The sequence below is a fragment of the Bombus affinis genome, chromosome 10, assembly GCF_024516045.1.
Source record: "Bombus affinis isolate iyBomAffi1 chromosome 10, iyBomAffi1.2, whole genome shotgun sequence".
NCBI lineage: Eukaryota > Metazoa > Arthropoda > Insecta > Hymenoptera > Apidae > Bombus > Bombus affinis.
The window spans coordinates 8823750-8842272 of NC_066353.1; the positions used below are offsets into that span (position 1 = coordinate 8823750).

The window sequence follows — 18523 nt, forward strand, 5'->3', positions numbered from 1 at the left end:
ATACTTCTGGGAAATTCATCGGAGAACCTTGCATTCACCAAACCATTCCGAAGGTTACGATTCGATTCTCCATTCCATCGTATTTAATCCTAAATAACGATAAGATAATCAATTCCATCGAGTGTTAATTCATTACGAAATAAATTAAATGTATCTATATCTATGTAAGGCTATATCTATCTAGTTATTTATATTTAAGCATCGTTTGTTAGAGGAATGACAGAGCTAGAAAAGGAAAAAAAGGAAGAAACCATCAATTATGAGATATCTGCGAAAATTAAAAGCGAATAGGTATTTTTACTTTATCAATTGTATTAAATTCTGGATAATTGCAAGAAACGATAAGATAATTAAATACGATAAAATTATCGCGGCAACAGATTTATTTAAACAATTATACGTATTAATCATAATTAAATGGTTGTATGACAGTAATTAAGATATAAATAAAAATCTGTGAAAGTCGTAAATGTCGATTTCCTTATATAACGTGTTCGTTCGAGCGACGGGAATCGAGCACGTGGGAAATTATTGCATAGAAGACTATTATGGAAAATTACGATTTACTGGAGTAGGGGATTAAGAAACACCCTACCTATTTTTTACCTTATCACTTGTACCGTTCTCCGGGTGATTCGATACGTATGCAACGACTGATATGCGCAAAAACGTATAACAGGGAAAAACAAACTCTTAGAATTATTCGATTCGCGATATAATAACACAATATTCGATCGGTAAGAAGTAATGGAAAACTCGTGGTAATTTCAAAATAACCGGAGTACGATGGAAACTTGATTGAATTTTTCGAGCCAAAGTATCTGGATACCTCGATATCTGTAACGTAGAACAATCATCGTGTTTATTACAAGAGAGTTTATCTGACAACCTGGTTTAATCGAGATGTTAATCGAGCAGCAACTTAATCCGAGTACGAAACATGTCAAAAACAGGTCACAAGGTATCACTGATAGCGTCGTAAGAAATTCAAGAGGAAAAAAACATAAAATATCGAACATTTTCGTATACCGTTCTGGTGGAAAATTGCGTAGGTAACGTTGATAAATTCAACTTATCGATAAATTCGAGCCAAACCGCAGTTCCCTTTTTGCACCCCATTTTTACTCGCATCGTCGCTTCTTTAAAAATACGCTTTAGAGAATAGTTTCAACAACTCGAGCTTTATATATTTTAGCATTTTTATCAATCGGTTATTTTCTAATTTTAAGAAACTTTCGAATATTTATTTAAAATGAACGCTTATCGAAGTTACCATGACGTTTCGCGAGAAGCATCGATTAACAAAATGACGAACATCGATATCCGCTCAGCAAGTTCTAACAAACGGAACAAAATTTCTCCAACAGACGCATACCGTTTTATACCGTAGATCGATTATTCTCAAATCAGTTCAAACGAATTACCATTTTTCAAATGTCGTATCTTCGCTTCGCTCTACGATTTCTCCGTAATCTCGGCCGTAAGCTCTAATCGAAACAGGTATTATCACGACATAAGACTAAAGTACGAGAACAAACTTTCGAGATTACAGGATCTTTACTAAAAAAAGAAAATGCTTGACATCGCAGGCGTCCGATGTTTTCAACCACCGATCCTCTCCAAATCGATCGAGATTATATAACGACAAGAAAACGAAGGTGATTGCGTAACAGAAGATAAAGAGCCGGAGATTTTCACCTTAGCTTCGATTTGACAACCTGAATTGGCAGTCGCGACGATTTCGAAGATATATAGAGAGAGAGAGAGACTCTCGACTCTGCGCCGATCCTTAGAATCGAGTCAAGGATAGGCGAGACGTCGTCGTTTCGAGCGGGTCGCGAAATAAATTATTTTTAAGTGCTCGTGTCTTCACGAAAATAAGCGTGAGCTTACGTTACCAATCCGATCGACACTTTCGCAACTGGCCGTCCGATTTTAACGGAAACTTAGTCCAAATCAAAGTTCGTAATAAGCGTATCGCGAAGCCGATAAGAACGCTTTTTCGGTCAACCGCTTAGAATCGTCTCGTCGCTAAATTGACTTTGCATCGAGCGAAGAGGAAAAAGAAAGCGCGATGGACTTCGTCACGGTCGCTCGTCGTCGCTACAGCAAGATAAAATATGAACTTTACTGCGCGAATTTCCCGGGCAAGATGCTTTCATCGCGTCTCAACGTCAATTCCTTTCGTAATTTCGATTCGTTTGAAAAAAGATGTCGCGTGTCTGGAGGAGCGATCGCACGGACGTTCGGACATGACGAGGAATTGGAAAGTTGTTGCGCGTGAAAATTAGGGGGTCACTGAATCCCTCGGGCGTTCTTGAAATTCTAATGTAATCCGCGAATTACCATAAAGCGACCTAGCGATGAAAGCAGGCCACTTGAAATTCCCAACTTTTGTATCGATTAGCTGTACGGGCGTGAACACCGAAAGCCGCGTTTCTTTCGCCGTGAATTCCCTGTTACACGCTCGCTATAATCGCCGAGAGAAGGCATTCGTTTGCATCGCGAATCCGCGTGATCGGTCGTTTGGTTTACGTGATCGCGAGGAGATGCTTCGTCACGCTCAACGGTCACTTCCTGAACGAGAACCGATAATGGATCTAGGAAGCATAGAAATCGCGAAACCAGTACCGAAGCACAGAATTTATCCTCCAATTTCAGACACGTTCTAAAAATAACACATTCTATAAATACCTCCAACTTTTTCGAATATATTTCGTACTAATTCTTGTATATACGTATGTGTATGTATATGCACGAATCATTGCGAACGCATTCAGTGCCCCACTTTCGGCAAGTTTCAGAGTTTCAACAGAGTTTTCAACCGAAATCAAATTTATAGAACGTTTATAAAACAGCAGATGCAACTCGTGTACGCTTCCCTTGCTGTCTTCGCGCGTTGATTTATCCAAAGAGTCGTAAAACTTAACAGATCTTATTTTTATTACGAGCCCTTCGATTCACGACGTTTGTGCCTCGATTGGCATCTTCCGCTTAAAACGAAACGTTTGCTATGATAAATGTAATCGGAATGATCGTTACGCCACGGATGGCATCACCATGGGGAACTTTACGAAAATAAACAGGATCCCTGCTAATTATCAGTCGTAGTTGTAATCAACAGTAAGATTGCGTCGCCTTTCGCAAACGATTAAAGCGCTTTCATTAATGACTGTACAACGTTGTTGTTCGTGCACGTCTGATCGCAACGTGTATCGTGAACTGTGGACTTATGTAAAAGTGGCACGACCGATCGAGAGATGGCACGTTCCTTTCGATGCGAGCATCGAACACATTGTGCGTGATACATCATTTTTAAGACTTTTAAGAAGCGTAACGAAAAACCTCGTTATTACGATTCGACCAAGCATTTTGAAGGCTCCGTCGTTTGACTGCCATCGTGCTAATATTGATTTTTACTTTACGATCTTTGCCATTGCAGTCCCTTGGTTCGAGCCACCCCTCGATTTAAATCACAACCGAATCGATCGTCGCCGACAGACATCGACGAGAACGAGAGAACGCGGTCGGTTCCTTCGAAGCTAGTAACACGTGAATTAGAATTATCCGTGCGTGAATCTTCAACGACGCAAGTGCAGCGGACGCACGCAAAAGCAATTGTGCAAGTTGCCTTGAATGATGCTGGATGTCTCGACGCAACGCGATACGACGCGCCACGTTGCTCTAATCGCGAAGCCAGCCCCTGCCAAAACCGGCATTCCCCACGTTTCACGCCAGACACGACGCCAGAGATTCGAACGTGCTCGTTGCACGTGATCCGATGCAATTACAGAATGAACAGGATATCGTTTCACGAGCGTGTCGCATGCCCGTTGCGTGTAAATATTAATTCAGAACAAGCCGACCTCCCTTCTTGCGAATCTTCGATCATCGTCACGTTTTATCGGGCCATTTTTATCGAGATAAAATGCCGCGCCACTACCTAAGGTTTTATATTCTCCGATATATATCACGCAATCGGTTAGACAGTACTATTGTTTTTCTACGGAAATTGGAGCGCGCGTGATCGAAGCTTCTTCGAGCTAATACCTGTTTAGCGATCGTACTTAAACCAGCGACAAACCGTTTTCCTGGAATCGATTCGCTTCGTGTCTATTTGCGTTTATTGCTACGATATATAGATACGATATATCGTGCGAAAATAAAATTTATGTCGTCGAAGCTACGCAACGCTCGTAAAGAAAAGTAAAAAGCGCAAAAAGTAGAAAGATACGCGACATTAGAATCGCTGATTGAATCGAATAACGCGTTTCTTACGTCCAATTATCAGCTTCCTTAAGTACGAAATGATTTTTAATTCTAAAATATTTTTCTCGGCGATACGTTTTAAGGGATTATACATAAAACATATGAATCGTAAAAGGAGCAAACCGTTAACGTATTCTGAAACGCATAAATATTAATTTTACTTCGTCTCGCGTAAGTTCGATCAATTTAAAAAAAGCCAGGGATATCAATGTCATAATTCTGGCGTAATGGTTAATCGCCCATATAAAATATTCATGAAAGAGCCGTACCTATATCGTGTGACGAACCTATGTAATGGAAACTGCCGAGCGGAGAATCCGCCACACCTGGCCAACCTCGTAAAATCAAGCTATACTGCCAAACAACGTGGCGATGCCAGCGATCCGAATAATTCGTCAACGACTTTAACAGGTGCATTCCTCGAGACGCGATATGCGTCTCGAGGGGCCACGTTCTCTGGCACGTATTGCTCGTTAATATAACAGAATCGTAACCTGAACCACAGTTTGAATGAATAATCGACGACGAATCAAAGGAAACGCGCGAACGAAAATTTATCGAAAGTCGAAATTCGATAGGGATTTTATAATAAATAAGAAAGGCTTTTATAAGTTTGGCCAAGGTACGTACAACGCCATGCTGAAACCAATTTCGCCCAGACGCGATGTCGCAACCCTCGTTTTCGAGAAACGTGACCGTCATCGGCGGCAACCAGCTGTTGCATCACCAGTCGATTCGAAAACACGGAAAACCTTTCTCTATGCTGGCCTAAATACCGGTTCCTCGAGCGACGGATCTTACCGCGGCCTTTCCGGTCTCTGTACCGTATACGAACTCGCGAAGATTGATACATATCGCGGTTACTATAGTCGTAAACCGCTAGCTAGCATAGTCTCTTAGTCTCTTTCAATTTCTTCCGAATCTTACGAAGAAAACAAAAACGGTGACACGGTGAATAATACAAAGAGAAGACAAAACGACTCACCCTAGAAACCTTCTTCTTGGTATAAACCTCGTCATCCTCGGAGGCTGTAGCAAAGTTCAAGTTTCCTTCGCAATACCCAGCGCCTATTCCCATCCTGTATATTTCGTCCTTGCAAGATCTAGCATCCAGACTGCAAACAAAACATAGCATCCATTTATACCAGAGTCTAGCTCGCTTTCTTTATTCCTCGTATATCGCTAATAATATCACGTCGATAATATCGCGTTTACACAACTTTTACGGGTTGTTTCAACGCTTAGTCCCTAATGGGCGAGATATCAGGTGAAACGATTTCAAAATTCGATCCTTGGAATTTCGTAACGGCAGTCACGTAAAGATCGTGAATTCCTGTCGCGATTGCACCGTGACGCATGGTGCTCCGACGAAAAGAAATTTCCCGCGACAGTTCCGTGAACAATGGCACAGCGACAGCAGAAAGGATGTCGTGTTCGAATAACTCTCGTCGCTTTCACATTCGTGCGAGTTTTAGTAGAAACGTCGAGGGTTCGTAAAACTCTCGAAAAATGCTGCTCGAGATCCAGCCAGAAATGTATCGTTGTAAAATGTTGAAAAACGCGGATCACCACCGCCGTGCAAGCTAACAAAACTCGTGGTCGTAAAACTGATTTTCTCAATTACGATTACTCGACGCGCAAACATATGCGAATTCCTCTCCGAACGACGAGTTTGTGATTTATTAGCGGACGATACTTTACGACTTCTAGTGATCGTTGGAATTATAAGAAATTTATAATTTTCACGATTCGCGGAGATCGTTTATCAGATATTTTACTAAATAATAAAAAACAAATTCTTGGAAGTCTCATGCCTGAATTATGCGTTTCGTAATGTACAAGGAATAGACGTTTCGGCGTATGTTGGAAATTTTAATTTATACAAATATACACGAACAGATATATATAATAGGCAAGAACGTACACGTATAATAAATCGCAAGCAACTTCAAGGTTCCAATAAATTGAAACATTTTGACAAATGTATACGAACCTGTTATTTACTTGTCTCGAAATATCCACTGAAGTTTCTATTCTCGTTCTCATTAGTCGAGTCGTTACTTGCTTCGAGTAGCTCGAATTCGAACGAGTCGATTAATCCGAACGAGTTTGAAGAATCAATGGGTAAATGGAACGAAGTTCCGCGATGCGGACGAGTTACCAGATGTCGAGCACGTGTTCATCGATCGGCGCGTTACTCGCGGAATTTCTCTAGGCGGAAATGATCGTCGTCCATGCAGCTCGGCCGCAGCTGTAGGCGCACACTTTACGTAACGTTTCGAACTACGAAGCGAACGTTTCAGTCAATAACCCGACACGTCCACGTCCTCTGCCCCGTTATAGATTTCTTGCTGTAAATAGAGTCGACGGAAAAGGCACGAGTATCCGCGCATTATTGATAACACCAGCAATGTCGTACCGCGTAAAAGTTGCAGCTGACACCGGTTCACCGTGCAGCTGACCGAACGCTACGACAGCCTTAACGATACCCCCGTTTTCCCATCGACATAAATATTGAGGAACAGCTTAAAGGTTCTCAGATATTTGCGATTCGTCGCGTTCAAAGAGCATTGAATCACAACGAATACAATAAGGTCTAGAGAGAATCACCCTCGCTAATGTAGGGCAAAACGTAGCTTTCCAACGAATTAACAGAGTCAATCGCTAGGTATAAGATCGATCAGACAGCCTATGAATAAGTAATACATACATAGACGGCGAATATCCGAAAGGGATAAAAAAATTTGTTGGTACTTTAATAAAACGTAATAAAACTTAATTAAAACGTTTTGTCTAATATTTTTCATTTTTCAAGACGTGTTAAGATATTTGACGTTACCCGTGTTCCTTACTTTTTTGGTAAAGTTATATTACACAGGCTATTACAAGTTACACTATACGGATGTTGATCGATGTTAAACAGCTTTTAAAGATATAACTTTTTCTACAGAATTTCCTTTAAAAAATTCCACCGTAATTCATCCAGAAAAATACCCGACACAATCGGTTAATTTTGGAATTTCCTTCAAACTATGAGCCATTATCAGAAGGAAAGGTTGTACGTACCGAAACAGCTAGATGATATTAATAGATGGACTATTCAGCAAATATTCTCTTCGAAGTTATTCATAGAGCATTCTCTTCGATCTCATTCACCATTGTACGCTTCAATGTCGTACAAAGTTTTTTAATTGAAAAATTGTCCGACAAGACGATTACTTGCTTGATACTTGATAATTTGTAGAATAACTACGCGCAAATTAAATCACGCTATACACACAGAACGTGGATGCAAGAAATCGTGATTTTCAGCGGGCAAACGTCTAATGGTTTCCGTCACAGCTCGTTTACCAGTCATCGACGAGGAAACGATTACAATGCGGTGAGACCGAATAAAAACGTGCTAGCTCCTGTTTTCCTTTTACATCGCAAATGCAACTGTGTTATGTACCAATACGGTAAGAATAATTAATTACCTGGAAACTTTGAACGGTTTCGAATTTTTGAACGGTACCAAACGATCAACCTTCTTGGATATAATTCAAGCGATATTCATAGTGAAATTTTACAAGTTATCGGTATTGATAAATTTTCTTGCATTGCGTTGTATCGATAAATTTCTAAGAGGCGCCTAAAAGCAAAGGAATGAAACAATTCCAAGAAACTTTGTACTCCAATCAGAGATAGGAAATTTTCTATGCTCAAAATCGGAGTTTCCGATTATAAAGAAAGAAAATCCCTACAACCTACAACTTGTAACTTGTCAATTCGTTAATATTATTTACTTGATACGAGGCATTGCGTAAGAGGAATTTGTTATGCAATAATGCCTTTGTTAAGACGTAAACGGTATTTTTCGAACGACTGCTAAGCGTGACGACTGACGTTCCAAATTAAGCTTACGCCATAGCGAATAGTTGAATACACAAACGGTTGCACTAGCTAATTACTATGCACACATAATTAAAGCTGTGTGTCTGGAATGACTCAATAGCCGAGGTACAAGTCTTGCTAGGCTACAATAAACAAAATATCGTTGCTTCGCAGGCAAGTGCAAGTAGAACGATGTACCTTCTTACATCGCGTATACTGCGCTGGTAAGAACGTAAGATTTTGTTTGTTCTTCTTAAAAGTGCAAATTTCTAGGAACATTTATCTGTTTCGTAAAGTAAAATCGAAAACAAGATAAAAGTATATTAGCATCAGAATGTCTGAGTAAATAAATTACCTATTTAGGTAATAATTTCTCGCAGTCAAGCGAGTTTCCTTGTTGGTCTTTTTTCTTCTTCTTTTTTTCTTTTTTTCCCTCAGTTTATAAATCTAAAATGCGTACTAAGAATCATTTTACGCCGAAGGCTATGCGCTATATAAAGACAATATCCTCGTAGCGGAATTGTACATAAAATTCCGTCGACGCGACACGTGCCCACTCTTTCTCGGCTCGTGTTAAACATTAGGTCGATCACGTAACACGTACGACGAGTTAAAGAGACGCGAGATTCTTGCGATCAAGGAGAAAGAAAAACAGTCGCATCTTTTTCTTTTTTCTCCGCGTTTCGCGTTAACGGTAAAGATATTTCGCATAAGAATTCCGTATTAGCTTTAATAACCTTGTTTAGCGCAATTAACATAGCGATGGCAAGATTATACAAAATTTCTAATTTTTTTTTTTATTTCTTTTCAAAACGGATTCCGGTTATTTACGAATTCATTACACGAAGGATTCTTTGGTAAAAAATTAATGAAGCGTTACGACGATGGAAGATATCGGTTAATGAAGTATATTAATCAAATTTCGTTCAGAATTTATCGTGCAAATAATTATTCGTATCATGTGGATGAAAATGATTTAATTCAATGTCGTCTGTCATTACACCAGAAAAAACGTTAAACCAATGTTTGGACATCGATATATAATTGTACATACACGAATCGATAAAATTAAGTTTCTTTATTATTATTCGTCGCGCAACTCCGAAACAGAATTCACGATAGAGAAATTTCATGGCTAATCGCGTGGCGCATAATTTGTGTAATGAAAGGAACGTATTATTGTCGAGTGATTATCGTACAGTCACGTACCGTTGTCTATGTAATGCTTAGCAACGCTTTAACCACTAATGATATTACTTTCACGCTTTGACATTTGCTGTCAATTTGCGAACAATCTATTTACGTAGCTGCAACACCAAAATGTAATGACGATAATGATGCGACGCGTAATAGTGGATTTTGACCACTCGACGATGTCGAAAATTTGAAGCATCGCAGGTGATTATGATTAACGTACATAGAGAAACGTGCTTAGAATTGGCTCGAAACTTTTCCGATCCAATCTGTTCTAAATTTCTATCACTGATTTTACTATCGATCAAAATAATTAAGAGACGATTGAAGAATCAGCTTTATCCATTAACAAGATTTAAATACCGGTAGGTCGAGCGCGTTCGCAACGCTATACTAAAACAAGATATAGCTGTTATTTATCTAAGGTATTTATGTATACCTATTTATTTTCATCGTACCACTATAATTATAATTATCTATGTACTGTATTTTTAAACGCACACATAGGTCAATAACTCTAGCGTTAAATTAAGAATGCCATCGTAATAAAAATGTTAATAAGGATAGAGCGTACTCGGCAGAAACACGTATGTGAAACAAGCTAAACTCTCTCGCAGTTTGATACCGATTACGTGTTTTTCGACAAAAAAAAAAAAAAAAAAAAAAGAAAAAAAAACAACAAGACAGCGTCCTTGGCTTCATCGACAAGCAAGCGGTTCGTTACACGGTATCTATTTTTTTCCGCACGCTTCGCTGAGATGTAAATGATGTAACACGCAAGTAAATTATCTGAAACAATTTTCTGCATCGTTTCTTGCACGAGCACGAGCACGTTGAACGTGTTACAGGCGAGAAACCTCGTGTATCTGCACGTGGTTGACATTTTCCGACATGTGACTCCAGTTCCCCCTTTCTTCTTCTTTATTTTTTGCACCGCTTGCACACTGTTCGTCGACGCACACCTGTACATCCATTCCTGCACGCACCTCTGTACGTCGTCTGTACGCTTTCGTAAGTAAACGCCAGAACTGTCCGTGTAACCACGTTGATCTCCAAATGGAAAGTTCGGAATTTTTATTTGAACACTCGACGAAATTGTTAAAGCTTAATAACTCGATGAAATTGTTAAATTGTTTACGCGAAACTACGTTCGATCGTAGATACGTTCCGCGTATGAAGGGATTGATGGAGTAATTTTCAAGGCGGTTGAACGAAGAATTCGACCCAATTTCGTAGGAGCGTTCCTGGTAAAAGATAATTAAATCGTAGAACTTACGAAATATAGTAATTTCAAGTTTCCAAACTTCGAAAGTGTAACACGACCTGATATTAATATCGAAATATGAATCACGGGAACCAAAAATATCATGAATATCCCTCGCCGTTCGTTTTTCATCTCTATCGCAAGTCGGCTGAATCAGAAAGGTACAATTAGTAAAATTAATTTCCTCCGCCCGCTGGGACAACATTTCCAGACTGAATCAGTGCCAAAGCTAACTTAACATTCGTAGTACCGTCTTTTCAAATTCGACGAACGCATTGCTACTTAAAAGTTTGCTGTCACCTCCGATATTATTTACAAATTACGAGAGCAAAATAAAATACAATATTTTATATATATTGTATATGTATATTCCGATAGATTTATTAATGATATTTATTGCTACTCTTATCTTTCATTTCTGCCAGCAATAATGTTTTACTATTCTTTCGTTTGAATAAGGTTTCTAGGTCAGAATTAGTTTATTGCATCCTAAGGATTACGACGCTTTGACTCGGTCAAACTTTTCACCGATATATCGTATATATACGTAGGGGCCAAAAATTGTTTGCGCCTTAAACCACGATAATTTATTAATCCATCGTCGTTTTCGTGGCCGTGCTCGTTTCGAACTGGCACAGTTCACGTGTTGCGGGATTGCGCAATGATTAGCTTACATTAAAAGTCCAACGACAGTTGCAAAACGCTGGTATCCGTGAATTCTATCTGGCTTCCGTTGCCCGTGCGCCACACGTGCGACGAGAATTTTTTTTTTTTTTCTTTCTGGCATCCGGCGAATTACGGTGGCATTCATCAGGTGCGCGCGAAAGCGCAGGATGGACGGAGCTGTGATTTCGTAACGAGACTTCGAGTTACTCTCCATTAATAGCGGCTGCAATTACACGGATCCGCCCATCGGCACAAGAATATCCGCGAACTCTCCGCTCGGCGTGCAGCAAACTCTACTCGTGACGTAACACGTTCATGCACGCGAACCGTTTTTGATTGTCCTACTGTGTCGGTAATCGGGCCAAACAGAAAAGGAAGTCCAAAAAAGGAGGTCGAGAGGATGCAACCTCGTACCGACACGACGCACCAACGGACACGCTTCCTTGTTTGTCTTAAGAAAATGGAATGCTGGTGAGTGTTTCGCATGGATAAAACAAACTTCACGGATATCGAAACAAACATTGCGAGTTACATTCTTCTAGTTGTGGCTAATACGTTTTCGATCTTGAAAAAACAAACGGATGTTCGTATGGATTTTCATCTGAATTTTACCATCTATACATACGACAAAAAAACTCAATCGAAGCTGTGTAAATAAAGTAAGGGAGAATGCGCGAATCAACAAACAACTTTGATTATTTATTAAATCGTCTTATATTTATAAAACGTATTCAACGAGCGAACGTTCGAGTCAGCTCTTTCGTTTTCGTTTCGATCAGCGTCCTCGTAATAACGGGGCTACACGGTTGGAGTCTGGTTAATGCGGACATTTCTAAACAACCGTCGAAATCACGCGTGACCTTAATTACGATCTGGATTTTAATTGGCTCGAAATCCAAGCACGAAACACCGCCAACTGTACCTGCGGTTCACGACGTCCTTCGTCGACCTTACTGCCCACCACCTTGCTTGGCTCTGTCCGTGCGTGCTGTCACTTTCACATATGGTTGCACCCACAGCATTGGCTGACTCGTGCACGTGCGTCAGCCGCTCAGTCAGAAGACGACCTGTTTACTTACTTCATACGCTCTCGCGATTCTTCGCGATTTTCGACATTTTATCCGAATTATTCGCCCTTTAACGCTGTAATTTAGAAATTTCGCTGAAAATTAGTGGACGATGATTTTTTCCCATCTCTCTCTTTCTCTCTATTCCCCACCACAGGTTATTTCGTTAATGTTTCGTTATCGTTTGGAAGAAGAGAACGTTTCTTCAAGTTTAAAAGGAGAATGAGTCACGGTCGAGTTCAGTTGTCATTGTCAAATGATTCATATTTTTTAAAAACGTAAGTTTTAAAATACGTTATCACTGGAAGTGTATGCCGTATCGATCAAGCTTTCGATCGATACCAGCCCTATCGAGATACAACGCGATGTTAAATGTATAAATTTGCAAATCGATTACTACTGTACAGAAATTTGTCAACTCGAAGCTATTATTTCTTCCAAACTATTAAAGTTTTCTGTGATAATTATACGTATTATCTGTAGCATAACTATACTTTCGACAACCTATAATTATATAAATTATATAAAATGTAAATAAGTATTGTATTTCAATGGATAAGTGACCATGATTTCTGTTCTTGACGTCTCAATTATACGCATGATCTCACTTGTTCTATCTCGGAATCCGTAACAATTATTTTCTACAAAGAAAGTGGCCAAGAATAATATTTGTCGAACCCACAAAAAGTGACATCAATCGTCAAAATTTTCCTCCGAATATTCCAAATTACAAAATATCTGTTACAATTTGCGTGCAGATAAATTCATAAATTTGGCAAGGCTCTCGTACTACATTTTCAACAAACGACAAAATTCAAAATAGTGGACACAGAGAATAATTTATTATCTTTCGCTCGTATCTCTTCGAACCGAGTAATTTGGAATTTGACATCTAGTCGGCCACTACACAGCTAAGAGATTAATAACTCGCCGCTTATCTCGAGTTATTCTTTGCAATGACAAAATGAAAATCCATTTTAAACGCTAAAACTGCGTACTTGACTTTGGCGTAAGATCGCGCGCAAATCCGCGTATCACCGAATTCTCGTTAGTCAAAATTTCATGTAACGTCACGGAATGAGAAACTATGCCTTCGACAGAGAACTGAGAATGTTGTTGTACGTGTCTCGGAGATTTATGCGATATTTTTGGATCGGAACCATAGAGAAATAGTAAGGATCTTCGTTAGGATCTTCGACTAAATCTTTACATACGCATGATATATCTATTTATTTTATAACACGAAATCGATAAAGTAAAACATCGTCCAAAGTTATTCAACGACCTTCCGTGGCCTTTCTGCCAATCGAAGCGTAGTCATTAACGCCATTCACTTTCGCGTTATATCATAAACCACGAATCGACTCACGCACGTGCGTAAAGTGGGCAGCGTTCATAACCACGTAGAAAAGAGCAAATAAATCTGCAGCATTTTTATCAGTCGATCGCTGCCACGCTGAACGTTTCTTCGGTCTGTTTATCATTCTCGTTCGCGACTCCTACGACTAGCACAGGGATCGCGTAACCACGAATAAATCTGTCTTATTTGCAAAGAACGAATTAGAAACTTAGAAATTTCCGCAACTAGGATTTTCTTTTAAACGTTATCAACCTGTATTATCATTTGGCGATCGTCGAATTTCCCAATGCAAGCTAACAAACAGACTACAGAATATTAATCTCAAGAAAATAAATATCACGTTGCTAGTATCGCTTTTTCTTTAGTATCGTTTTGCGCAAGATGCGATGTAATTTTTATCGATTAACAGATCGAACAGTACCAGATCCTACCGAAGGCTAAAATATTTCTGTAAAAAGGCAGATAATTACACTGGAACATACGCGTTATTTTAATCTATTCTAAGAACCCTAAACTGCAGGAATTTCCTTGTTGCGATAACTCAAACTTCCTCGCAGCGACAACTTGAAAAACATGTTCTCGAAATCGCGTCGTTTCTACCGTAACACTGCAGTAACGTACATATCCACCTACAAAAAGTCAACCGGATCGCATTGCTGTTTAAACCAATCGATTTTAACCGAAGACAATCGCCAATTTTATTAATGCCCGAAGATCATTGGGCGTAAAATTTTACACCGTGGAAATTTTATTCCGATATTGTCGTATCGTCGTAGCGTTATTTGTAATTCTTGCAAACGAAATGCAATTTCTTTATTTATGCAATTTAGTAAAAAAACTGTCCTGATGTGGACGATAATCGCGCGGATTTAATTGAGCGAGACTCTCCACGTACTCGTTACAATTTCTTCCAACGAGTAATGAATCATCTAAGATAATCGATTAGAAAGAACGAACGAGCGATTTCAGGGGAGACCAGAACGTTCCATCCTACTATCCGTATTAACGTTATAACGCTAAAGTACGTGTGTCGACAATCGTCGAGGATGGCCGACAGTGTCGATCGGACGACACGTGAATAGCAATGAACATTTCGCGCACGCACGCACGTCGTGACTCTGTCGTTCCTTCGTATCGTAGGATAATATCGAGTGGCACAATAAACTTGTCCAGAAGATTCTGTTACGAATTCTATCGAAAGGTTCTAACGCGGCTGGTTTCGCTCGTTGCATATTTATTAATAATCATGGTACATTTATTAATTATCGATATGCGCATAATTAAATCTTTAACAGCTACTCGTTGTCCCGTTGCTGTCGAAGTCGAGCAAGTAACGGGGTATTTTTAGGCGACGTTAATATCTCATAAAATGCTTCTTTTTAATCGCTTAAGCGACACAAACTGAACAAAAGACAAAGTTATCGTACTTTCTCCACGTGGTGTTCAATTATAATCGCAAGGTCGGACGACGACGATAGGACATTTAAACTGAGACTTCCTTATCGGCCACGTGTGGACCATATAATCGATCGGATTGCGCGCGTTACGTGCCCTGATACTTGTACGAATGGCCCCGCTCGTAAGTAGAAAGTCACGATGCATAAATGTACACGACGTCGCATGCACGCGCACGTGTACGTAACGAGTAGTCGAAAAAGAAAAATTCTACGTGACGCTCCGCCCGCTGATGCAACTACCAACCGATTCGACTCGGTTTCTAACTCGTGATTCGCACGTTGCACACTGCACACATTCTCTACGTGGCACTCTAACGTAGATACGAACCGTCCACGCTCCTTTATTCCTACATTTTTCTTGCCTTCTTTCTCTCTTTAACGGCTCGTTTCTCTTTTCGCTATGATAAACTCTACTACGTAGCGTTGTGCAACGTAACGTCGGACGCGGCATAATTACTGGGAAAAAGAAATGAATCAGTTTTCTTTTAGCGACGAACGTATGCGATAGTTTTATCTCTGATGCGGACGTTCTTCTGCGGCCGTTCTACGGTACGTGCCTATCGTAGGAAAAGCTTCTTGGTAGGAAGAAGGAAAATGAATTTTTGTTTTAAACTGTAAGCGAGGAAACATCGTTACGTCGCAAGTAGTTTTATCGAAGAACACGAAGCGTGATTTTTCACAACGCGATCAATATCGAAGGAATTTTCAGTCGACGACGCCCGCAGACACCTTAAAAGGAAAGTGCGACGATGACAAGTTCTTGCGATGGGATCATCCGACCAGGCATGCAGAGCAACGCGTGACAGAGTTGAACGTTTAGACTGTAAAGGGAAACGGTCGCGAGAAGAACGACGACGATTTCTCGGTCTTTGAATTTTTTACCAACTATCGTCTCGCATCGAGCACGCGTCGCGTCGTCTAGCCTTGATACGCTTAATTATCAATTATCAAGCACGAGACAACCTTTCGATCGAGTGGAAGTCGTTCGCCTGTTTCTATTCGAGCGCAAAATCGATTTACGATCGAACGACACGAAGCTAGGCCTAGTTCTTCGAGACTGCTATCTACATAAACGATCGGGCTTCAGGCATGCCGATGGAAACGAGCCAGGGACGAGGGCAAGATCGAAAAAGACCGTACTAATCGGATTTCTCGATACAAAGATAAAAAAGATCTCGTAAATATTGCGAAACAGCTGCTCGTTCCCTTTTTCTTCTCGCGAACGGATATCGGACGATCGTTTCTATTCCGAGAAACCCTTGAAAATGAAACGTTCAGCCAATGTTCGTGGTATCGAGACAATATCGTTGATTAACCTCGCGTCCAATATAGCGGCACGTACAAAGTATATAATTCGAAGCGAATTGCGTAAACAACTGCGCCGAAAGTCCTCCGCGAAATTGCATAGTTACGCGACAATGACGCGTGCCCGGGCTGACGAAAGGTCAAGGATGCGACGTGGACTACCCCGGTTATAATTAAAATTCTGAAAGCGGTTAGGTAGGGGAGCCACGCGTGAAAATAGAATTTCAGAGTTGATGCACAACGAGAGAGCGGTCCGCCTAATTTTTAATTTCAAGCAAACTCGCTCGGTCCTTCGCTCTTCATCCGCTGCTTCCACGTTGTTTACGGTTTCGTAGGTTGCAACGGTCGCCGGTCTAATCCTTTAACAAATTCGCCAGATTGTTTTTCCACGACGAATGAAACTTGCGACTGTACTAGCTGCTGTACCTGTATCCTGTTGTACTAATTTCTCCTCTTAAAGCCTTAAACTTAACTTCGTACAGAAGATACATCCTTATTATTTCGATTTCTTCCTTTAAAATAAGCTTACAAGCTACGTATCTACCGCAATATCCTGCGCTCGAGTTGGGAACACCCTTTATAGAAATGGCGTCTAGGATGTGATGTATAGTCAGTCACACGCCGGTATTGTTTTGCACGACACGGTGTGCCGTATTTGTATACACCGGGACGCCCGCGTAAAAATACTAACCTACATCGGGTCTAGCTCGGAGCGCGTGTCGAGCAACGTGACTTCTGACTAGCTGATTCGTGCCAGTAATCGTGTGCTGCTTGCTGCACTCCGTCCCCTGGTCGCCGGTTCTCTTTCAATTTCCGTCCACGGTAGATAGAACGCGTCCCCGCGACTCGAAAGAAACGCTCGAAAGTCACCGAGCAACCACGAAAAATATCCGCACAGTGACGTAACTTTCTACTTAACGCTTTCGTGGTCGACGCGACGATGACGCACTGCGTCTTTGCTTTCCTGCCGTGAACAACTCGACGGAGACCAGTTGACGTAGGTCCTTTCCGCTCGTGAAAGCTAGAAGCCACGTTATTCTGCGTAGAATCTCGAAACCAAGGTGCTACGAAAGCCGTCTACGAAAGCTGAAGCTGTAAGCTCGCGCTATTAGTCAACGTGGACGATTCGTATATACGATACGATTGAATCCTCTCGTAGAGTTTGAGAAATCTTGATGCTTGGGTTTTTCCCCCTGTAAAAACGTAATACTTATGTTCGTAATACGTTTCAAAAATGTATTGTATATATTAAAGCAAACGATAGTATTACGTTTCATTTCAGATGTTTATATAACCTAGGAAAAGAGTTTTTAACATTATAAATAAAATCAGGAACTGCTCGTGACGCTAATAAAAAGCTGATATTTTCCCTTGCGACTAAAATTTATGGTATGATATATTACCAATAGCTGATTATACATAACTTGCTATATAATTTAACGTTGGTGTTCGATTAAAGCGACTGTTAGTTAATAACTAGAATTTTCTCCGTAAGTACGTCCATCTTCTCATCCAAATTTTATTACACCATAACTTCGCTACTTTTCCTCTTTCTCGATATTAAAAGAATCTAAGACGTAACTACAGGCTTTTATCTCTCGTCGCTATATTCGAGAACCTATAAAGACTTCGCGCTAACGATAGATACGATCGTTGATCGAAATAAGGCAAACTATAAAATTCCTTGAAACGATTCCATGCCTCGTACGCCCACTTATCGTCACGTGTAACGATTTCTTTTTCACCTCTCACATTTTTACAAACCAGTTCTCAAGCCGGAAATCGACTAATCCGACGTAGTCTCATCATTCTGAATAATACAGTTATTATTAAACGTAAGATACGTTATATCTGTAATAACGTATATAAATACAATTTTACGTAGAAATATGTAATATATATATATATACACGTTACATATTTCTCGATAAATTCTGAAAATATCCGAGCGATACATCAAGCAACTAGTTCACGAATAAGTAATGGAAATCGAAGATTAATAAACGATGACCGGACTTGCGAGGAATGACTTCATTCGTGCAGCACACTGCACACGAGTACAGAGCAG

The 18523-nt window shown here is 40.2% G+C and overlaps 2 protein-coding genes across 5 annotated transcripts in view; one reads left to right on the forward strand and one right to left on the reverse strand.

Moving 5' to 3' along the window:
- The window catches only part of LOC126921081 (transcription factor cwo), a 38120-nt gene that overhangs the window by 9556 nt on the left and 10041 nt on the right, over positions 1-18523 (reverse strand). For 2 of the 4 annotated variants that reach the window (XM_050732312.1, XM_050732313.1), the window contains exon 3: positions 5255-5384. The exons of 1 other annotated variant lie outside the window; for it this stretch is intronic. In XM_050732312.1, coding sequence (XP_050588269.1) covers positions 5255-5384 — 130 coding nt within the window. Of the gene's footprint in view, positions 1-5254; positions 5385-6262; positions 6331-18523 lie in introns of those variants that run through there. One more of the 4 variants, XM_050732314.1, reaches the window with a different exon arrangement.
- LOC126921084 (eukaryotic translation initiation factor 3 subunit G) overlaps positions 11479-18523 on the forward strand; it is a 31707-nt gene continuing 24662 nt past the window's right edge. The window contains exon 1 of the mRNA XM_050732323.1: positions 11479-11737. The gene's annotated coding sequence lies outside the window, so the exon portion shown is untranslated. The remainder of the gene's footprint in view (positions 11738-18523) is intronic.